At 38.7% G+C, this 24,751-nt stretch overlaps 1 protein-coding gene across 5 annotated transcripts in view; it reads right to left on the reverse strand.

Annotated features, from left to right (window-relative positions):
* The window catches only part of LOC114046253 (LIM and senescent cell antigen-like-containing domain protein 1), a 208,919-nt gene that overhangs the window by 38,852 nt on the left and 145,316 nt on the right, over window positions 1-24,751 (reverse strand). Inside the window, exon 1 of one of the 5 annotated variants that reach the window (XM_027866527.1) lies at window positions 2,390-2,640. The exons of 3 other annotated variants lie outside the window; for them this stretch is intronic. In XM_027866527.1, coding sequence (XP_027722328.1) covers window positions 2,390-2,571 — 182 coding nt within the window. In that variant the 5' untranslated portion in view covers window positions 2,572-2,640. Of the gene's footprint in view, window positions 1-2,389; window positions 2,642-24,751 lie in introns of those variants that run through there. One more of the 5 variants, XM_027866531.1, reaches the window with a different exon arrangement.

The raw sequence follows: 24,751 nt of genomic DNA on the forward strand, positions 1-24,751 counted from the left end.
CCCCATTAGACTGTGGGCTCCACTAGGGCAGGGACTGTCTTTTGCTTCTTTCTGTATTCCCAATGCTTAGCACAATGCCTAGCACATAGCAGGTAGCCAGGTTTGAAGAAATATCATTGCTACATATGATACATATCACATGATATGTAAATATCATTGCTACATATCATAGAGAGTGTAATTTTTGTGATAGAAATAATCAGACAATGAAGGATCATCAAAGCTGTATGGTATCAAAGGAGAAATCAAATGAGAGCGCACAGAAGTAATATGGCTAATTATAATCAGTTAATTTGCCAGAATGTGAAATCAAAAAGTGTTCATGCAAGAACTCCTGTGAACACTTAAACCCTCAGGATAGAACCTAATCTACCACTGATTAAGTCAATTTATTCTAAAACAAGGGTTACATATGTCTAGCTTTCCACATTTAAATGTGCCAGCCTCCCCCCCTTCCATTTGTTGTAACTTTCTGAAAATAATAATTATACATATTTATATAGAGCATACTTTTTACAAAAACATCATTCATAGCAACTGTGCAATAGGTAATGTAATTATAATTACCTCTATTTTACCAATGAAGATCTTAAGGCTCATAGAAACAGAGATTTAGAGCTCAAAGGGATCTTGGAAAGCACTTAGTCCAATTCTCTTAATTTACAAAAGAGTAAACTTGGGGCTCAGAGAGGTTAAATTATTTACCCACTGTCACAAGGATAGTTAGAGAGTAAGACTAGAAAAGCCTAGGCCTTCTGACCTAAATACAGCACCCTTTCCACTGTACTGTACAAAATTAATCAATAATTCAACAATGAGCACTTAATAAAGCACTTACTAGCACAATAGGCTCAGATAAAGCATTTTTCTGGTTTTAATCAGAACACCACATAGTTCTAGAGATTATCTCTCTACCCTGGATAAGACACCTTCCACTCTCCTTTGGAAATTTGGGAGGTCCCTGGGTATAGAACATTGCATATAGATAGTTTCAGATCTCCCCTTCCCCATATTAGATCGGTTTTGTTGATTCTTTTTTTTTCTCTTGTCTCATTTTCTTTCTTTAAAATATAGTCTCTGCTACATGTAATAGCTCTCTGGGAGAGTTGAAGAGGTATGCTAGAGCTAGAAACAAAATAAAGCAAGTCCCAAAAGTCTCAATGAAGTTCTAAGTTTCTAGTAGGTTAGAACTGCAGAGACTTTTGGGATACCTTGTATATGAATAAGAAATTATTTTAAAACAAAAATTCATTGGACAACAAAAATCCTGATTACAATATAATGAAAACAATCCCTAATCTCTCAACAAATGAAGCTGTTAAATGGGACCGAAGGGTTACGTTCTAGTATTGGAGAGCACTTAACAATCACTGGCAAGGAAGAGTAATGGCAGCTGTGAAGTGTGGTAAACCATTCAAATGACAAAGTCATTAATTTAATCTTTACTCATTTGGAATTTTTAATAATACAAAATGTGTAATCATTTAACTTGGGCCTGCCAATTGTTTATGTCTGTACTACTGATGAAAAAGCTGGGGGGGCGGGGGCATGGCGGGGGGGGGGGGGGGGGGGGCGCTTACCTAGCAGAGATATTTTACTTCCATAATTGTGATCTTATTAATGTGGGCATTCCTATATCACTGCAGATTGCTAATCATCTACGCCTTCTCATCTTTTGTGATTATTGCCCTTCCCTCCTCCCATTAATCCTACACAAAAGATCTTAGGGTATTACTTATCATATAAACTTTAAAAGCATTTATTTATAGGTAACCAAGTTGGCCAATCATTAACTATTTTTATTTATTAAATCAAGTCCTCTAAGAAGCATTACTAGATTACAGCTTAGTTCTAGGCACTATAGGTAGATATATTAAAATGTATTGTGGATTAAACATATTAAAATATACAGAATGTACAAAAAAGTACAAAAATACATTCTTGATAAATGTGCTGTCAGAGCCTCTAAGTGATTATACCTCAAATTTGCCTTGAAATTTAACAGTGTCTGAAATGGGCAAAAATTTTAAGATCTGACATGAAAATATAAGACCTCATTACTTTGGAGCAAACATTTTTTCATCATACTATAAAAGAAATGAAAATTTGTCTTTGCAGCTATTAGCTCCTACTAAATGAAGAAAAGTGACTACCACATCTAACCTAAGAGTACTTTTATGTTAATGGACCACATTAACTAGCAAAACCAGGAGAAACTATTGAAGGCACAAATCCATCAACTTGTTAACAGCAGGCATATTTAGCAATGCATCACCCTTCAAAATCATTCCTACAAGGACACAATGTCAAAACAGCCAATGAGTTTAAAATGCTGAGAACACTAGATTCCCATCAGTAAAGTACCCACCCTAGGAGAGGGGAAACTTACAATCTTGCATAAAAGTCACAGAATTCCTTGTAGACTTTTATGTCACTTTGCCTACGCTGCAGCTTGGACACAGCCTTCTCGCCTTCATTCTCATCAGCATCGTGGACATCATTAATTACGGTCTGTGGGATTTCTTCGTTTTCTGGAATGACAAAGGGGTGTACCCTGCCTGGGAGTGCCATCCTGAAGCAGTAACTTATCTGAGAGCTCTGATACTGGGGCAGAAAGCTGCAGACTACATACACCAGCGGGAAAAACAGTGTACAGGACTTCCCCCCTGATTCCCAGCAATGGGATTCACTTCCACTGTTTACACGTCAGTTAGGCAGGCTTTATAAGGGCTCCACAGAAGCTTCAAGTTAAGAGCCCAGAGGCACAGTAGACAGAATGACAAGGTTTGATTTACTTGAGCTTGCTGGAAGCCCTACACAGCAAGCATTCCATTAGAGCCAGCGCAAACTCAGGGAGGAAGGGCAGCCTTCACTGTCTATTACGGACCATGAACATTCTACCACAGCATAGTGGAAGTATTTTACGGCCAACCAAGACTCACTCACTCAATCTCTCTCTATCTCTCTCTTGTCTCTCTCTGTCTCTGTCTCTCTCACACACACACAGTATATTTATTTCCAGATTCTAAAAACATTGTGTGTAAAGCACTAGACTGACTAAATTCAAATAGAAACAGGAACCACTAAATCACATATAAGGATGCTACATGCCACATATCGACGTAGAAAACCACACATTACCATTATCTATGTTTTACTGTATTGCTCCTGAGTCACAAAGAAGGTAGTTTAAAATTTAGAGAAAAGAGGAGCCTCTAATAGGCTGCTTCATCTACACCTTTTTCTTTGGTATTTCACTTGTATTTTTTTCTACAGCTTTGCGTATGACTTGAATCCTTACAAAGCTCCCAATCGATATTTCTTAATAAGTCAGTTATCTCTAGGCCTCCATCGCAAAGGCTCCATAAGCAGCCAGCACAGGGGCAGTTCTGTAGTTGATTACTTCTTACTACCTTTCTTCTTTCTATATGATTGATAAAATGTCTGAATTTTATCAAAGAACCCCCTGGTCTCTGACAGACAGAGACAAAAACAATGAAACAGACCAGATGTATTTCTACAAAGAAGCTTCCCATGATTTGCAAAAAGGATACTCTCTCTCTCCCCATATATATGTGTGTGTGTGTGTGTGATGTGTGTCTATATATACATACATTTACATACACACATTAATATTATCTGCAACAAATTTATCACAGGGTATTCTCACTTGTACAAAATGAACATCTGAGCCACCTTGTCCCATCACTTGGCACACATTCAAGAAATGCAAAATTGTTTTCATGTTAATTTAAGTAAGTAAAAACATAATTATGAAGGCAAATCTACTATGAAATAGAATGTACCCTAAAGACAAATTTAAAGTTTCATAATAATCCATGGCACTCCTAAAATCAATTTAGATGATTTAGGGTTGACCACCTAAAACTAAAGAAGAAATAAATTGAAACTGTGGAGATATTTAGGATGGTTGATAGTGAGTGGTTGAAGAAGACTGGTCTCTGATGTAGTGGACAAAATGCTGGACTTGGAGTCAGCAAGAACTAGGCTGAAATCCTGCCTTAAGATATTTACTATCTGTGTGACCCTAGGCAAATCACTTAATTTTTCTAAGACTCAGTTTCCTCATCTGTAAAATGGGGGTATTAATATTAGAACTAACCTTATTAAACTGTTGTGAGGCTCAAACAAATATTTAAAGCATTAAAAAAAAGTCAGCCATCATCATCTTCATCATCACCATCATCACGAGGGCCAGTGAAGACCTGAAATTTATCATGTGGCTCATAGAAATTCACTTGTAACGTTAAAAAATAAAATGGATTCCATCTTTGACTTAGCAAGGACTACAAAATATACTCACTTGTGAGCAAAATGTTTGTCTAAGTGAGGCAAGTTATCATAAATCATTTATAAGGTGACAGATTTAGAGACAGAAGGGACCTCAGTGTAATATAGACCAACATTCTCATTTTGCAGGTGAAAAAGCTTGAGATCTAGAAATTAAATGACTTAACATCATCAAGGCAGTAAGTGGGAGAACTCCGATTTGAACCCAAGTCCTCTGACTTTAAAGACAATGTTTTTTTTTTCCACAGCACTATTTTTCCCCACAGCATTGCTAATAATCCAATAATTCTTCAATACACATGACAGTGAAAGATTGGTTAAGGAAATAGTAAGTTAGGTTGGTTTAGGCTGGATAATATTGTGAAGGAGTGGTAGAAAGGGCTGGAAAGGTTAGTTAGCCAAACTGGGGAAAGCCTTGAATGCCCAGTCTTTGTAGCTAATGAATTAAACTTTTAATTTTTTTTTTTTTAGCAGGGAAGTAGCAGGACCAAATCTATGAGTTAGGAAAATTACTCTGAGGGCATTTTACAACATAGGAGACATATTAGGAGGTTACATGAATACCTAAGGAAGAAGTAACAGGGATAGGAACTGTACTTGTGATCTCCTTGGTATGGGAAACTCACTCTATCAAGGTGGGTCAGCACTGCACTGAGACTAAATGACTTGTCCAAGGTCACAACTGCCAATATATGTCAGAAGCAGGATTTGAATCCACGTTTTCCTGGTTCCAAGATCAGTTTTCTATTCTCTATACCATGCTGCCTTTAAATTCTGGTGGTAATGGTGGTGAAAAAAGAAAGGGAGTGATACTAGAGAAGACAGAACTTGGTGACTTGCTTGAGAATGGAGGATTTGGAAGAGTTAAAGATGACTGAAGTTTGGAGCCTGGGTGTCTGGAGGGATGTTGGTGCCATCAGTAGAAAATAGGAAACTCAGGAGGAGCAGGGCAAGCTTTTGACCATCATTTTGGTTTTGGACAAGTTGAGTTGGGATGCCATCAGGGTATCAATAGACAGACAGATATGTGATTATGGAGATGTTGGGAGAGATTGGAGGCTAGAGTACATCTGGAAACAGTCCATATAGATGTGACAGTTGAAGTCATGGGAATGGATGAGATTAACCAAGTCAAAGAGCTGAGGGATAAAAAAGAGGACAGAGGATGGAACTTTGGGGAAGACCCATAGAAAGGGAGTGAGGAAAAGGAGGTAAGCCAATATAAAGGGATTAGTCATAATTTAGAAGAACCTTTACAGACACTATTGTTGTTGAGCAAAAAAATGTCTCTAAGGAAAAAAAAACCCATTATTGTTCACATTGCATATTTTTATTTCTTATTAGTTCTTATTACTTACAAGTTATTTATCACATAAGAACTTGGGGATCTGCTGCTACATGCTCAGTTCTCTGCTATGAAAATATGCAAGGTCCTAAAGTTAGCCTTCAAGAAGCTTACACTTCAGAGGCAGCTAGCTGGCGCAGTGGATAGAGCACCGGCCCTGAAGTCAGGAGGACCTGAGTTCAAATCCGGCCTCCTTAACCCCACTGCCTAACCAAAAAAAAAAAAAAAAAAAAGTTGTTTACACTTCTGCATAGGGAGAAAAATCATCTACACATGAAACCACCAAAGAGGGCTGCTAGGTGGGGCAGTGGATAGAGAACTGGGCTTGGAATCAGGAAGACTCATCTTTCTGAGTTCAAATGTGGCCTCAGACACTTAATTGCTGTGTAACCCTGGGAAAGTCACTTAATCCTCAGTTTACCTCAGTTCCTCATTTGTAAAAATAAGCTGGGGAAGCAAATGGCAAACCACTCCAGTATCTTTGCCAAGAAAACCCCCAATGAGATTCTAAGGAGTCAGACACATCTGAAAATGACTGAATAAAAACAACATTAACCATTGAAGTACTAAATGCAAGTACATAATGGTGGAGCTCCAATAATATTAAAAGGGCCAAGGTTTCTCATATCTTGCATAGGAAAGGACTGGGATCAGCTCTTCTACCAGTGTAAAGTTATATGGCCATACTCTTCTCAAAAGCCTGTATAAGCTGATAATTCAATTTAATTAATCACTCATTTCACCTTGATACCATGGATTAGAACCAAAGGAAAAGCTTTTTTTAAGGGTCTAAATATTTGAGCCATTATTTTTAACAGGGCATGGAAGAAGATGAAAGAGTATTTAAGGCCATGTCAATAACAATTGCTGAGGTTCAAGTTTTCAAATCCAAGCATTTTGTTATTTTTAAATCATTTTTGGCACCTAATAAAGTCAGCTAAAAAAATATAAACAATCTTCAGGAGTAATTAATTCTGAGAGAAATATTTATCTCAAGTCACTTGATTTATGGTACTACTGCCACCATAGCAGTACAATCAAACCAACAGCTGTTAGGGGAAATTAACAAAGGAGGGGGGTGCATTTCTGAAGAGAACTGCCATTTTCGGCTATCCTACATTTGCTTCAGCAGAAAGTAGCAGTGGCATCAGGTAGGCTCTGTAGGACCACTGAATCTGGATTCCAGAGCCAAGTTCCACTGGGGTTCCAGAGAATGGGCCAATAAGAGTTCTGCCCAAGAGTAACCTAAATTGACCTTTTTATTTATTTGCAAAAGACTCTCTCTCTACACTTGAACAGAGAAGTTTGGGTTCAGATCAAGCCCAGGCAATAAAATATAAAATGTCTAAACAGATAAGTATATGCATACTTGATCATTTGAGCAGGATGAGAATCCTCATAACTGAGAAGATCAAGAAATGTTTCCTATAGGAAGTGGCATGGGAGCTGAACTTTGAAGAAACTGAAGGATTCTAAGAGGCAGAGGTAAAAGGGAGTGTATTCCACTTGAAGCATAGAGAACAATCTGTACAAAGGCTCAGGAAAAGAAGATGGAATGCTCGGTTTGAGTGATAGCGAGTAACTCAGTCCTACTGGAAACGTAAATGTCCATGAAGTGGAGGAGTAGAAAAGAATTCTGGAAGGGTAAGCTGAAGCCAGACTGGACAAGGTTTTAAATGGTACATTGAGGAAGGTGTATTTTGTCCAAGAGGCAACAGGGATCAAATGAAAGTTCTTGAGCAGGAAAGTACTAACATGGTCAGACCTATGCTTTAGGAAGATTATTTTGGCAGCTGTCTGGAGGATGGAATGAAGGGGCAACTAGGTGGTGCAGCGGATAGGGCACTGGCCCTGGATTCAGGAGGACCTGAGCTCAAATTCAGCCTCAGACACATAACACTCACTAGCTGTATGACTCTAGGCAAGTCACTTAACCCCAACTGCCTCACAAAAAAAAAAAAAAAGTTACAGAGGATGGAATGAATCTGACAGTGAAAATGGACCTCAGTAGTTGGCCAGTAGAACCTGTACCTGAACATGAATTCATTACCCCTACAATACACCCAGCCTTTGCTTGAAGTCCTCTAATGATGGTAGCTAGGTGGCGCAGTGCATACAGGTACCAGCCCTGGAGTCAGGAGGACCTGAGTTCAAATATGACCTCAGACATTTACTGGATGTGTGACCCTGGGCAAGTCACTTAACCCCAATTGCAGCCCCCCCCCACACCAAATAAAACCTCTAATGAGAGTGAATCCACTGTCTTTCAAAACAGTCTGTTCTATTTTTAGCTAGCTCTAGTTATGAAATTTTTCCTTATATCGTACCTAAACCTACCTCTGCAAATTTTTTCCCACTGCTCCAAGTTCACAAACAAGTCTAATCCTTTCTTCCACATGAGAGCCATGACAATTTCTTTAACTGATCCTCAAATGGAATAAATTCAAAGATCTCTGATTGACTTCCTTTAGTATTCTCTGGCTCATCACCAATCTTGTTAAAATATTAAAATAAGTGGTATTTGGGAAATCTTTTTTTTTTTTGATTGGTTACACGTTTGTAATAGGGACTGTGTTTTCCTCTCATTATCAATGGGCAAGGGGATTGGAAAGGGAGGGAGAAAAGGTAAATTTCTGCCAATTGAAAAAAAAATTAAATTTAAAAAAAGAAAGCAGTGTTTGAGCTTTGTCTTGAAGGAAGAGGGGGTTTCTATTTGGTGGTGGAGAAAAAGAAGTTCATTACAGGCCCGAGTAATAGCCAGAACAAAAATGCAGGTAGAGAAGATGGAGTATTCTAGGTAAGGAACAATGAGTCTAGACAGATCTGCTTTCTACATGAAACCTTCCTTTTCTGATTCCCACAACTACTAACATACTCCCTCCCAACTACCTTGTAACAACAAGCAACACCATCAGTCGATGGATAAACATATAAAAACAACCACTAAGTGTCAGGCACCGTGCTAAGCGCTGGGAGTACAAAGAAAGACAAAAGATAGTGCCTATTCCCAAAGAGCTCATGGTCTAATGGGGGAGAGAGCATGAAAGCAACAATGTACAAATAAGATAGAGACAGGATAAATTGGAGATAAATCAGCAGAAGGAAAGTATCAGCAGTGAAAGAGTGGGGTTGGGAGAGGAACTGAGAACTACTTAGTATTTTATTCTTTTCATTTTTATTCTATGTATAAGTACTCCCCTGATAGAATGTAAGTTCTTTACAGGTAGGGATTAGTTCATTCCTCATATTTACATCCTCAACACCCAGCAAAGTTGATAAAACATAGTTGGCACTTAATAATACTTATTGCTTATTTGCTTGATAGTTTGCTAACACAATCAAGGTCAACAAGCATTTATGAAGTGTTTTGTTATGTACCAGGCACTACGCTATGTGCTGGGGACACAAAGGAAGGCAAAACCATGGTTCCTGTCCTCAAGGAGCTTCCATTTGAAGGGAGGCCACAATATACAAACAACTTCATTGAAGGAAATCCCTTTCAAGAACAGGTATCATTTTAACTTGAATTGTCCAAATCAGAAGCACCTTTTTAAGAAATGGCACCATTTATTAAAATGACCCTAAATAGCACTGACTGAATTATTCAACAGGACCTAAGTGCATCTCTACTAAGTACTTCATCTAGCAGGTTTTAAAACCCAGCTCAATTGCTTTAGGTAGCTGCCTATAAAATACGAGTGTGTGTAGGGGGGTAGAGGGACTCTTATATAGGCAAAGGCATCAAGTGTTCTTCAAAATGTTTTATTTTATTCCACAAATAGATATGCATCATACTGGGATCTCTAAACTAGGTACTTGGCAATAACAGCTGCAATTGGGCAATGTAATTGCCCTGCTGGAACCAAACAAGCCATCTTGCTCCAGCTCAAAGGCTTCTATGTCATTCTGTGCAGTCCAAAGTGACAAAATATCCCTGCTTAGTTTCTGTGTGGTCAGACTGAACATTTTCAGTGTGATTTTCAAACCCACTCAAATGGAAAGGTTAATCTCGAACTTCCCCAGACAGCTCAAAACAGAAGCAGCATGACATGCAAGTAAAGATACTGCAACTGGAAAATTCTCTCATTTCCAAGGTTCCAACATCACACTCTGTTTTTTTCTCTCCACAGACAATAAGGGAAAAGACTTGGCCAGAAAGGAGATAATTAAGATTTAATTAGTGCATATTTTTGCCTTTTTTTTTTGTCCTAAAATGATTTCCAAAAAAGAAAAGCCTTTTTCTTCTCCAAGAAGATTTAGGGTGGAAATATTTTCCTCTTCCCTACCTTTTTTTTCAAAAGTTCAAAATGATGAAATTATTTATTTTAAAAACAGTAGTATTCTTTTTTAAATAGCATTTTTTTCCAATTACATGTGAAGAAAGTTATCAACATTCACTTTAATAAGATTTTGAGTTCCAAATTTTTTCTTCCTCCCTTCCCCCTCCCCAAGATGGCAAGCAATCTGATATAGATTATATATGTACAATCATATTAAACATATTTCCACATTACTCATAAAAGAGTATTATTCTTGATAGCTGATTATTAATTAGCATTCTGAAGGCACAGCAATACTTTGAAATAAAAATTCACAATGTAAAACAGGAAACTGGTTTAAGTTAGTGGGAAAATTCTTTAATTGATCAAAGAAATAAAGTAATATCCCTTTCCCTAACAAAAAAGGCAAAGTGTTTATATATAATAAGGGTTACTACTCTAAAAAAAAACCTTAGTTTTAAATCCCTCCCTGTTCTCCCAGGTCATAACCCCTGCTCTGATTTCACTGTTCTCTTTCTTCAGTCTTGACCTTATAGTCAGCAATTTCAACAAGGAACTTTTTCTCGACTCTTGAATTCCCCCCCCCACCTCTCCCACTTTATCCTCAGCTGTTCCTACTCTGCTAATTTCCAACCACGGGTCAGTCCACCACCACCATCACCATCTGCCTTCTCTATATCTGCTTCCAAGTCACTGAGCAATGCTACGGCAGGTTACTTGACAACTCAAACTGAGGCCACTCATAATACATTTCCGGTTAGCTAATCATAACTGGACCCTCCTCACTCCATGCATTCTATCACAAGCATTCTATTACCTTTAATCTATGCCCTATCATACGCTACAGAGTGGCTATACCAAATCATTTTCTTTTGCCCCAATTCCATTCATCTCCCCATCTCCCTCCCTCACTCTCTCTCTGCAGATGACCTCATCTCTTTACTGAGAACAGTGTAGCCACAGAGCATGAGCTCTTTCAATTTTCTTTCATTTTCCTTCTTCTACACCTGAAAACCTATATTCTCACCATTCTTTCCTCTGGGCTCAGTGGATGAAGTAATCTTATGTCTTTGTCAGGACTAACTAATCCCTTTACTTACGTTTTTGGTCTCATCCCTTTCACTTTTCCTAGAACCTTGCTCCATTGATCATTCTGACCATTCTCCCCTCTCTTCCTTTTAATTTCTCCCACTTTAACAGATCCTTCTCTGCCAACCACAACTCAGCACTCTGCTAATTTAAAAACTCGCCAAACAACAAAACCTACCTTTTTCCTTGATCCTGCTACTCCTTTCAATTATCCTATGTCTTACCTCCTCCCCCAACTATGAAAAATGCTTGCATTTGGTTTTAAGGGGAATGGGTGGGGGAGAGAGGAAGAGAAGGGAATAAGCATTTATATAGCACCTGTTACATGACAGATATTGTGATAAATATTATCTCATTCAATCATAACAACCCTGGGCAGTAGGTGCTGTTCTTACCCTCATTTTACTGTTGAGGAAATTGAGACAAACAGATATTAACTGACTTGCCCAGCTATTAAGTGTCTGAGACTGGATTTGAACTCAAGGATTCCTGACTCCAGGCCCAGCACTCAGTCTTATCCTCAGCACCACTTATCTGCTCCTAAACCATCTTCTTCATTAGTTCATTATCCTCCTAGGGTTCTCTGCCTGGCCCCTTTGCTCTTCTCTCAGAGAACTTCCCCATTCATATGCCCCTTTGGCTTCAATGATCACTTCTACACTGATAAATCCAAAATCTCTTCTCTTTCCACTGAACTCTAGTCACACATTTCCAAGGATCCTGTGGGACCACTCCATCTCAAGTACAAATCCTAGATTAAACTTATTTTCTCTCCTAAACATTCCCTTTCTAACTTATCTATTTCTGCTGATAGCAGCATAATTTTCAATCACCTAGACTAGCAATCATAGCTTTTTTTCCCCTCTCCTTCACTGAACCCCACCCCCCAACCCATCCAATCAGTGGATTCTTTTTTTTTTATATATATATATATATTTTTAGGCAATCAGGGTTAAGTGACGTGCTCAGTAAGTGTCGAGTGTTTGCTCTGAGGCTGGATTTGAACTCAGGTCGCCCTGACTTCAGGGCTGGTGCTCTATCCACTGCACCACCTAGCTACCCCCTAATCTGTTGATTCTAACAATCAATCTTAGCTATTTCTATATTAGCTTTTTCACTCTCAATGTCAACATCCTAATTCAAGCCCTTGGATCACCTCCGACCTTGAAGTATCATCTCCCAAGTGGTCTCTTTGCCTCTAATTCAGGAATTCTTAACTTTTTCGTGCGCCATGGACTCTTCTAGAAATCTGATAAAGTCTGTGGATGATTCCTTCTCAGAAAAAAAAAATATCTTTTTTAAAAAAATTCACAACTAGAAAGAGATTATAAATTTCAATTATAGTTTTTTCCCATCTAAATTCATGAATCTGATAAAATCTAACCAATAACTTCAGATTGAGAACCCTTGTTCTAATCTCTCTCTCCTCTCAAAATTTAGGCAAACATTTTTTGTTGCCATAATAAACTTCCCACTGCACAAGTTCATCCATGCCACACTGCCCTGTTCAAATACAAACCTCTCAGCCTAACATTTTAGGCCACCTCCATGCTATTCCTAACCTAACTTTCCTAACATTGTTTCATGTGGACTCTGGGTACTGGCCAAATTTTAACCATTAGCTGTCATCTTGAACTTTCTTGCCTCATTATGTTCATGTAGGCTTTTTCTTTCATGCCTCAAAAATATATTCTCTTCATCTCAGCATATTGAAATAATCCTCTCCCATCAAGGTGAAGTTCATTAATCCTTTTCTGGTCTATACAACTGAACATAATCTGCCCTGTTCATCTAGGTTGCGGCAGGGGGAGGGAAGAAAAAAAAAGAAATTTACATGATAATTTTATTATATATTTAAAAGGAACAGCAAGTTGTACGTAATACATTTGCAGTTTCATGTGTAATCATCTTTTTTATTATACTACATTATGGAAATGCTTGTTTTATTCCATAAATTAAAAATAAATAAATAAATGTTAAAAAAAAAGAAATGTTTGCTGAACTCAAGTGCAAAATAAAATTTACAAATTAGAGTATGCCTTTGGGGGAAAATAATCAGATGATGGCTGGGCTTTATCACAAATATAAAAAAACCTGTAACTTTTTGGGAAATTCATTCAACTTCTCCCTGCACCTATTAAAGAAGTCCTATCTAAATATATATATATATATGTGTATATATATATATATACATATATATGATTACTTTAGAGATAGAGAGAGATGTTGCTCACCACTGATGTACATGTGTCAGGTTTCCTTTCTCAGGACTTAAAGAATCCTAGTTTGTCTTTCTCTTATACTAATCACACTCTAGTGTCTCTTACAGTTATTTATGCATTATCCAACTCACCCTAACAATGAAGGCAGGGACTGTGACTTTCTCCCCACCCCTCAGCATAAATACCCTGCATATGGTGGGCAGCCATGGTACCATCCAAGGAATACTGCATTTGAAGAGACAAGACCTCAGGTTGAATCTAGGCTCTGTTACTTACTATAGGCATATCACTTCATCCCTCGTGAACTTGTTTCCTCATCTACCAAATAAGGACAAAACCACTTACCCTATCTACCTCATAAAGTTATCCCCCAATAAACGATCAAATGAGATAATTTAAGAAAAGTATTTTGTAACTCATAAATCACTCTAAACTTCTAGACTTCAAAGACTTTGTCAGCTCCTTGAGGGCAAAGATTGTTTGGTTTTTGCCTTTGTATTCTCACAGCCTAGCACACCATAGGCACTCAATAAATATTTGCTAAATGACTGGTCTTCTTCATTAGAACCTAAGCTCTTAAAGAGTAGGGATTGTTTCATTCTCTGTATTTGTGTCCCCAGCTTTAACGCAGTATTAGTGCATTATTGCTGTTATTAGAGTCATATCTGACTCTGTAACTCCACTTAGGGTTTTCTTGTCAAAGATGCTGGAGTGGTTTGCCATTTCCTTCTCTAGCTCAGTTTACAGATGAGGAAACTGAGGCAAACAGGATCACACTGCTATTACATTTCTGAGGCCAGATTTGAACTCAGGATAACAAGTCTTCCTGAGTTCAGGCCCAGTGTACTATTCACTGTGCCACCTTGCCGCCATGAATGCATAGTCAGGGCTTAAAAATACTTATTGATTGATTGACTGCATATTCGCTTCAGGGACACACATTAAAAAACCTCCTCATCTTTGTAGGCCATTTGTCTAGTTGCTTTGATGGCCAAAAATAAAATGATGACCTGGTGGCCAATCTTGTGATGGATGAGTCTCTCTGAATGTGGCTAAGCTGGTTCTTTGAGAACAGACACAGGGTCTGTCTGTCACCAGGTCCATAATTAAAACATTTCCATGTTGGTAGGAGCTGCTAAGCCTGTTAAGCTTACTGACATAAACTTAAGAACTTAATGTTACCTCAATGCTACAACGAGGCATTAGAGCAGGACTTTCCCACAAGAAGGAGCTACATAGCCACCAGTTATTACCACTGACCTCTACGTTACTGCCACATACGATGCATGATAAATGTGGACTTTGGAGAGGTACACGAGCTGCTAAGCCTTTCCAAATATGCCGTCTGCTTATTCTACACCTCCATTTATGGCATGTGACCAGGGTCTCAAATGGTGCAAACAGATCATTTTGCAATTGATTACATGCAATTTCAGAGTTGTCTGAGTGCCTACTATTTTCCTTCAGTAGTTCTCACTTGAAGATCTCAATGCAGGTTTCTAACATTAGCCAAATATAAGAATAATGTGTCCATCGTCACTATTAGCAGAAGTCCAACAAAGGAGGGCAGTTCATGCTAAAATAACCCTGGTTCATCTTTGCTGTAACAGACTCTGGAGGTAGGGGCATAGAGGAGTGGGGAAAAGGGGAAGCAGCGCCTTCATGAGCCTTCTCCTTGGGATGAATCTCTTTGAGATTAATAGCCCAAAGTTATAATAGGGATTTTGGCCAAAATTAAAACAAAAACAAGCCAAGACTTTCGGCAGTTCTCTCAAAGTGAACAGACTCAGAGTCAGACAACCTGGGTTTGAACTCTACTTTGAAGCTACTTCCTTGTCAAATGATTGGAGGTTCTCTCCAGGAACCCAGATTTTAATCACATTTCTCTTCACATTTTAGCAGGCCATTTAATGAGTCATGGTAGCTGAACAAGAAAACCACGATCTAGTGGTCAATACTATTGGGTTCTAGGTGTGGGGAACCTGAGGCCTCGAGGCCACAGGTGACCCTCTAGGTCCTCAAGTGTGGCCCTTTGACTGAATCTAAACTTCACAGAACAATTCCCTTAAGAAAAGGATTTGTTCTGTAAAACTTGGACTTAATCAAAAGGACCTAGAAGGCCACAGGTTCCCCACCCCTGGTTTCTTTAACCTCTCTGGGCCTCAGTTTCCTCATCTGTAAAATGAGAGTTGCACTAGATGATTTCTAAGGCCTCTTTTAGCTCTAACTTCATGATCCCATGACACCTAAAACCCTATCTTCACACTTCCCTGCATAAAAAGGAGGCGGTTATTCTTATTATAATAAATGAGAATCTACCATTTATATAGATATCATTTACATAAAGAAACACACAAATTTAGAATAGGAAAATAATAAGTTATGGAGAACAACTACCTCTAAGCACAGAATGAATTAGAAGACCAGAAAAAGAGGCATTTTTATTTTCCATTAGAGTATAAGGTCCTTGAGGACAGGGGTGCCATTGGACTCCTTTTTTATCCTTAGCATTTTAGCACAGCTGTTTACTAATGATTGACTATACTCCTATATGGTTGTTTTGGTTTGTTTGTTTGTTTGTTTTTTGCGGTTTCATAACGTTCCTAGGCAAGTACCTTTGTGTTGAATTCACTTATTTATTATGTGACAAGTGGTATGACATAATGAAGGTAGCTAGATGACACAGTGGATAGAGTGGTAGGCCCAGAATCAGGAAGATTCATCTTCCTGAGTCCAAACCTGGCCTCAGACACATACTAGCTGTGTGACCCTGGACAAGTCACTTAACCCTGTTTGCCTCAATTCCCTCATATGTAAAATGAGCTGGAGAAGGAAATGGCAAACTACTCCAGTGTCTTTTGCTAAGAAAACCCCAAATGGGTTCACAAAAAGTCAGACATGAGTGAAGAACAACTACAACATGACATAGTGGGTTAAGTGCAGGATTTGGAATCAGGAGGTCTGAGTTTGAATACTCGCCTCAGATGCTTATTACCTGTGTGATCACAGCAAAGTCTACTTCACCCAAGAGCCTCAGTGTCCCTGTCTGTAAAATGGGAATGACAACATTTGCTCTACTTACCTCACAGGGTTGTTGAGATGAAGGCACTTTGCAAACCTTAAAGTGTCATATGAATGTGGGTCATTACTATTATAGCTGTAGAATTTTTAGAGCTGTGAGGGACTAATGAAATGGCGTAGCTCAATTCCTTCATTTAATAAGGGAATTGGAGCCCAGGGAGGTTACGTGATTTGTCTAGGATAATGCAAGCTAGGGGAGGCAGAACTAGGGCCAGAACCCAACTAATAGATTTCTAAGATTCAAAGGCAAATATTCAGCATGCTCTTTATTATGTGATTATTCAGCTATTGGGTATATCACCATGACAGTAATTACAACGATAGTTCATATGTGAATAGCATTTTAGAGTTTACAAAGAACATTTCTCTACTACTCTGTGAGATGATTAACCCTATTTTATGGATGAGAAAATGAACGCTCAGAGGAGGTTGAGTGACTTGCTTAAAGTAACCAAAAATCCAGTACTGAGTGACAGGTCTTAAGCAGTGCTGTCAAACTCAGATAGAAAGGGGACCATTGATCCTTACAGATCCCTGCTATCGGCTTAGTGGCTTAATTTTAAAAAGTAATGTTATCTATGTTTTATTGTACTTTTATTTATTTCGTTAAATATTTCCCAATTACATTTTGATCTTGCTGGAGTGATGCTTCATGTTTGATACCTCTGGTCTAAAGGTAGCATTCACTATCCCTTGGTTAAAGATTATTTACTAACTCTACTCTGTTGCCTTCTCCACCTATCCAAACCACACTGATTCTTAAAGGCCTGGTTCAAGTCTCATCTCCCCCATTAAACCTTCTAGGACACTAACAGCCAAAACTGATTTCCCCCCTTAATTTACTATGGCAGTACTTACACAGGACTCCCATTGTATTTTATTCTTTGTTTCATTTGTGTTTGATCTCCCCCAAAGAGAAACCAAGTTTCTTAAGGCAGGATGTGAATTTTATATTCTCTATATGCCAGATAGAAAGTCTAACAATGGGCTCAAAAATCTAGCAGACGACAATAGGAGCAGTGGGTGGGAGTCACAATGAGGCAGATTTCAGCTTGATGTAAAGAAAAACTTTAATAATCAATAAGCTCCTCATAAGTGGAATAGGTTGCTTGGAATGGTAATGGATTCCCCAAACCCCAGTAGAGACTGGATGACTACTTGCCTGGTGTATTCTAAAGGTGAATTTCAGGTACAGGTTGAACTATATGAAGTCTTTTCCAATTCAGTTTTGCAACTGAATCTTTTGTAAGCAAAGAGTTTTCTGACAATAGGAAAGGAAAACACCAAAGGAGAGGCCTTTTCATATTTTGTGAAATCAGCATGGCTTCATTTGCTATAACACTAAGGAATTCTTCTTTCCCAAAACAATGGCAGCAGATTCTCTGAGTCAGCAATTACGTTTCTGGGCGGGGTAGAAGGAACACAGACTGGCAATAGGCAGCTTTTGACCTTGGTGTGCTTCAGCATGAATTCTTTATTGGACAAGTAATGCAATTTGTTTAAATAGTAAACACACTGTATTTGTATAGCACTTTCTGATTCCTGGAGATTTTGTGCAAAAATTAATGATAACTAAGTCTATCCTCACACCTAACCAGAGAATCTAGGTTAAGTAGATATTACCATCACTTCCTATTTTTAAAAAAATTTATACATTTCCTTTTGACAGATATTTCCTAACAAATCCTCTTATGATATATAACTTGGATAGACACAATTTGTTGATTGTTACCAGGAAGGGAAGGGTTCTATAATTCTGGCAGTATGATGCTAATGTTGATTTTTGACCAGAATTTTTTTTTCCCTTGTAATAATGGTATATGTTGTTTTTTGGGCTCTGCTTTCTTCATTGTGCACCACTTAAGATCTTAGGATCAGGCTTGAGTGGAAGGAACCTCAGAGGTCATCTTGCCCAAGCCCCTCATTTTATGGATGAGGAAATTAAGACCCATAGTCAGGAAGCATCTTGCTTGATGTTTCACAGGTAAGGGCCAGGTTAAGAATTTGAGCCCTGGCTCCCTGACTACAAATTAATCAATAAACATTTATTTAGTGCCTACTATATGACAGGCACTAAGTAATGGGAATACAAAAAGAAGCCAAAGATAGTCCCTGCCCTCAAGGAGCTCAAAATCTAGTAGAGAAGGGACAGTTAGGTGGCACAGTAGATAGAGCACTAGGCCTGAAGTCAGGAGAAACTGACTTCAAATCCAGTCTCAGACATTTACTAGCTGTGTGATCCTGGGCAAGTCACTTACCCCTGACTGCCTCCTCCACCTCCCCCCCCCCAAAAAAAAGCTAATGGAGAAGAAAACAAGCAAACAAATATATACAGACAAGCTATATATAGGATAAATAAGAAATAATGAAGAGAAAGAAAGCTCTAGAATTAAGAGGGATTGGAGGAGCATTCTTGTAGAAGAAAGGATTTTAGTTGGAACTAAAAGAAGCCAGGGAGATTATTAGTTGGAGAGGAAGAAGGAGAGCATTCCAGGCATGGGGAGGCAGGGGGGCAGCCAGAGAAAATATCTCAAGTCAAGAGATGAAATGTCTTAGTCATAGAAAAGCAAGGAGGCCACTGTCCTTGGATGGAAGCATACAGGTTATAAGAAGACTAGAAAGGTAGGAAGATGAGAAGCAGGGATTCAGTTGTTTCTGACTCTCTGTGACCCCATTTGGGGTTTTCTTGGCAACCATTTCCTTCTCCAGCTCATTTTACAGTTGAGGAAGCTGAGGCAAACAGGGTTAAGTGACTTGTCCAGGGTCACCCTGCTAGTAAGTGTCTGAGGCTGGATCTGAACTAAGGAAGATGAGTCTTCCTGACTCTATGCGGGGCACGCTACCCACTGTGCCACCTAGCTGCCTAGCTGAGAGGCAGGGGTTGTGTAACATCAAACATTAGGCTATAACACTGTGAAGTATAGCCCAAACCAATTAAAAATGTATTTAACCAAATAAAAATAAGATAGAATGTAGACAATATTACATTTCAAAATTAAGTCAATATGCAGTCACAGGGATCCTTCCATACAGGTGAGTGGCCCCTGTTTCTATTTGAGTTTGATGTCATCGGTATAGCAAATAGTTATTGGCAGGAAGTACTAGATTCAAGTTCTACCTTTGACACACAGTAGCTCTGTGATCCAGAGCAGATCACTTGTAGATTGTCAGTGCACCAGCAACTCTCTAAGACTAAATGGTAGAGCAGGTACAGATCTGTTTTGGAGAGGAGAGCTCCTTATATCACTGAAATCAGGTCCTGGTCTCAGAAACAAACATAAAACATAAGGAATTTTTTAAAAAGTCACTGTAGCTTATGGGACTTACTGACATTTGACTCCATTTTTTTGCCCTTCTTAAGAAAGGCAAAATCTGCCGAACAAACAACTAGGTGGTCCAGTGGTCTGAGTGCTGGGCCTGGAATCAGGAAAACTCAAGTTCAAATCTTAGTTGTGATCCTGAACAAATCCCTTAAGTTGTTGGCCTCAATTTTCTCATCTGTAAAATGGGGATAATAATAGTACCTATCTCCCAGGGTTGTTGTGAGGATCAAAATAATAAATAGCACAGTGCAGGGCACATACTTAAGTGCTATACTTGTTGTTCAGTCATTTCACATCCAACACTTAATGACCCCATTTGGGGTTTTCTTCAGCAAAGTACTGGAGCGGCTCCCCATTTCCTTCTCCAGCTCATTTTACAGATGAGCAAACTGAGGCAAACAGGGTCATGTGACTTATCCAGGGTCACACAGCTAATAAGTGTCTGAGGCTGGATCTCAAATCAGGTCTTCCTGATTCCAGGCCTAGCACTCTATCCACTAGACCACCTAGCACCCCCTCCCTCAAGTGCTATATAAATGTTAGCTAAAAAAACAAAAAACAATAAAGTGTTCACTGTAAGGGATCTATGCAATTCAGACACTGGAGGACCATAATCACTACAGGTATAACATTCTGATTAAAGAAAATACCCAGATTGTCCTTGAAATCTGGCTAGTTTGTCCATGAAGTGCCTTTTACGGCTGAGAGAGGTGTTAAGTGGCAGACTTCCTGGCTCTAAGTTTACATTCTTATTATAGTTATGACTCAGTCAAAGATACCACATTGAAGATTAATCAGCTCCACTGGTAGAGGAAGGCACTGAGTGGGAGTATCATGTGAGAGCTAGTTATCCCTACGCTGTTAAACATCCTGAAATTTTTAAGGATGCCAGAGGCCTACTTTGTTTCCATCAAGTGAGGCTAGCTCACCCTTTCAACTTAAATATATGTTTCTACTTTCTCTTTTCAATGATTTTGTTTTTAAAGAAATTTTTTATAATGTCAAAATATCTTTTCCCCTTTTACATATATATGTATGTATGTATGTATATATTTTGGTGAGCCTGTACATCAAAGTTCTAATAACATTCAAAACAAAACAGAACAAGCCCCCCCACCCCCCAAAATATGGTCAAGGTCAGTTAGATAGAAAGGAAAGAAAATATGCTTCTTCTGCCTAACTTAACAGATTTCAGCCTTACCTGAAACATCTATTAAAAGGCACCATATCATTTTAGCTAGTATAGTTTCCTGCAATCAGAGTTTCGGAAATAGTAAAAGGACCTAATAAACCCAAACGTCATACTCTAGCAGGGTCAGCATAATTATCTTCAGTGAGATAGCTATGGGTTGAGACTTTTCTGAGCTTATTGATATTTTTGGTAGTTCTTATGTCCAAGAGGCCTTTCAGGCTACTGTTTCCCTGCCCTCATAGTGTTCTCTCACCTTTCTGTTGCTTTCTGAAGTTAGGGGGGTTAAGAGATGTTCATTATGAAAAGTAGGAAGTTCTTCGTTCAAAGCCCTGAGGAATTTTTTTTATTTTTTGTTTTTTACAGGAAAGGTACGCTATAAATCCAGTAGTGCACAAAATGGAGAGAGTTATAACCTCAAGCGGACCCATTTACTTCCTTTATGTCTCAGAAACTACAAAACGGCCCTGATAATCTGGAAATTGCTTCTTTTTTTGGGGGGGAAGGGGGTACAACACTAGGTATCTGGGAGCCTTTGGGTCTTAAAAGTCCTGTGCAAGGTAAATTTATGGCCAGGAAGTGACTACTGTTCACATCACCTCTTTCCCCCCTCTCTAATACCAACATGAGGGAATGAGGCAGTCTTTGAGATGTAAACCAGCCAGTGACTTAAAACAATTTCATTCGTTTTTACTTAGCAGGAGTTGGGTGAGAAAAGGAGTGGCAGGATATGTGTGGTTATGGAGAAAAAGGGGGTGGAAAACTGAAAGGTGGGACAGAGGAGGTGAAATTCTAAGACAGCATTTTCTATGTGAAGTTTTATTCAGAAAGAATATTGCTATGAGCAGCATTATTTAATACTTTAGATATTAAATACTGTTTGGAATTATTTCAAGGACTTGAGATTTCATTGTTCACTGAATCATGGATTTAGAGCTAGAAGGGAGTTTAGAGGTCACTGAATTCAACTCTCTCATTTTATAGATGAGGAAACTGAGGCCCACAGAGCTTCCTTCAGTATCCAGAGATGAACTCCACTTTAGGTAATTATGACTATATGAATTATCCCTAGAGGTTGAATTATATTAAATTTACCTTGCTCTACATTGCACAGGGATGTGGCTGGGTGAAGAGGTGGTATAAATTATTCCCACAGCAATTACCTTTCAGTATATTAAATATTCCCATCTCTCAAATTATCACTATTATTATTTTTTGCTACATAATAACATTTAAATCTAGTGCAAGTATTATATTAAGCTCTTTAGTTAAAGAGACACAGAGAAAAGAATAAAGGGCATTTTTTTTTTCTTTTTCTGGGGAAAAAAAGTTCTTTCTTAGTGGAAGAATATTCTTTGATAAATCCATAGCATACCTTTCAAGTTGGAAGTGCTAATGTGCCAGTAATATTATACATTATTATTCAGTTGTTTTAGTTGTGTTTGATTCTTCATGACCCCATTTGGGGTTTTCTTGGCAAAGATTTTGGAGTGGTTTGCCATTTCCTTTTCCAGCTCATTTTAGAGGTGAGAAAACTGAGGCAGACAAGGTTAAGGGACTTGCCCAGGGTCATCCTGAGTCCAGATTTGAAGTCAGGAAGATGAGTCTTCCTTACTCTAGGCTTGGCACTCAATCCACTTTGCCACCTAGCTGCCCTAGCATTATTATACACAATGTTTGAAGTATAAATGACTTGTCCAGGGTCACATAGCCAATGTCTGGGGTGGATTTTGAAACTAGGTCCCCTTGACTCCAACTTCAATGATCCACTATACTAACATTTCTCAAAATATGTTGACTCTGGGGGTGGGAGGGAGGCGGGGATCAAGACCCTTTCGAGGGGGACCACAACTATTTTTATAATACCATGACTTTATTTGCCTATTATTTATTTATTTGCCTCTCTTTTCCAAATGGGAGGCTTCATTTTCTCCATATACTTCAATCAAAACAATCCACTACAACAGATGAAAGGAAGAAGTAGAAGTGAGAATCTTCCATTAAGCCAGATATTAAAGAGATTTGCAAAAATACATAAAATAATGTCACTCTTTTCACTAATTTTTTTTTGTTTTGGAAACTAATCATTTCTCACACAATCACGTCATTTATGTTAACATGTAATAGGTTTATTATTTTTATTATTTTTAAATAAGCTAATAAATGTCAAATTTACCAGCTTTAATTTCTAATATGGTAAATATTTATAGGTATAACCCACATAAACAAGAGCTCCTTGGGGTCCTCAATAATTTTTCAGAGTATAAAGAGGTCTTGAGACCAAAAAGTTTGGTTCTATACCATGTCATGCTGTCGAAGGACCTTCATTCAGGTGATGCCCATTAACCATGGGTGTCCCACGGGTTGCTGTCCTGGGTCTTCTCTTCTCCCTCTACACTATTTCACTTGATGATCTTTCAAAGATTCAATTATCATCTCTACACTGATGGTTCTCAAATCTACCTATATAGATCTAACCTCTCCACTGGTTCCAGTCTCCCATCTCCAACTGCCTATTGGACATCTTGAACAGGACATCCTGTAGATAATTTAAACTTAAACCAAACAAAACCAAACTCATCACCTTTCCCCCCAAATCCTCCCCCTCTTCCTAATTTCCCTATTACTGTCAAGAGAACCACCACCCTCCCCATCATCCAGGCTTTCAATCTAGGTGTCACCTTCAATTCCTCACTCTTTCTTCACCCCTCCACATCTAATCTATAGCCAAAGCCTGTTGATTTTACCTAGACTCCTGCAATGACCTGCCAGTTGATCTCCCTGCCACTTGTCTCTCCCCACTTCAAACCATCCTTCAGTAAGCTGTCAAAGTAATCTGAAGTGAAGCTGACGGTTTAAACTTGAGGCCTGCTGTTTGCCTGCTTCCCTGCGTAGCCACCTAGATTAGAACATAATCGGGAAATGTTTAACAAAATAAATAAAAATACAATACAACATAGATAATGTTGATTTGTGGTTTTCTAAGCCAATATGTAGCAGCAGGGATCTGTTTCTATTTGAGTTTGACACCACTGCCCTTAAACACAGGTCTGACCAAGTCACTCCTATACCCAATAAACTCTAGTGCCTCCTTATCACCTGTAGAATCAAATATAAAATCCTGTTTGGTTTTTAAAACCTTCATAACCTACCCCGCCTCCAACCCCTATTCTTCTAGTCTTCTTATATCACCTCCCTTGTGCTCTGTGGCCCACTGACAAGTAGTGTGCTTGATATTACTTGCACAAAAGAAGTTTTCTCATTGCTCTGTGCATTTTCACTGGCTTGTCTCCCATGCCTGGAATTCTTTTTCTCTCCTCATCTCCGCCTCATGGCTTCCCAAGCTTCCTTCGAGTCCCAGCTAAAATTCCACCTTCTTTCCTGGTCTTCTTTCATTCTAGTGCCCTTCCTCCGTTGCTTGTCTTAGCAACTTATCTCATACAGTATGTTTATATGTAGTTGCTTGCATATTGTTTCCCTCATTTGATTGTGAGATCTTTGAGAGCAGGTTTTTTATTAGCACAGCGCCTGGCACATAAAAGGCACTTATGAAATGCTTCTTGACTGACTTACTAAAGGGAACATTTACAACACAGAAATATGATATGTATATATACATATAAAAGGCAGCTGGTGGCTCAGTGGACAGAGCACTGGACTTGGAATCAGGAAAACCTGAGTTCAGATCCAGCCTCAGACACTTTCCTAGCTGTGTGACCCTAGGCAAGTCACTTAACCTCCGACTGCCTGACAAAAAATGATCCACTGGAGAAGGAGATGGCAAACCACTCCAGTATACATACATACATACATACATACATACATACAAAATTATGATTAGTCATTGTGTTGATCAACATAACTCCAGAAGAATGAAGTTAATTTCTTTGGGGACTAATCTTCATCTACTT

This window comes from Vombatus ursinus, unplaced genomic scaffold, assembly GCF_900497805.2.
Source record: "Vombatus ursinus unplaced genomic scaffold, bare-nosed wombat genome assembly UNPS02014781.1, whole genome shotgun sequence".
Taxonomy (NCBI): Eukaryota; Metazoa; Chordata; class Mammalia; order Diprotodontia; family Vombatidae; genus Vombatus; species Vombatus ursinus.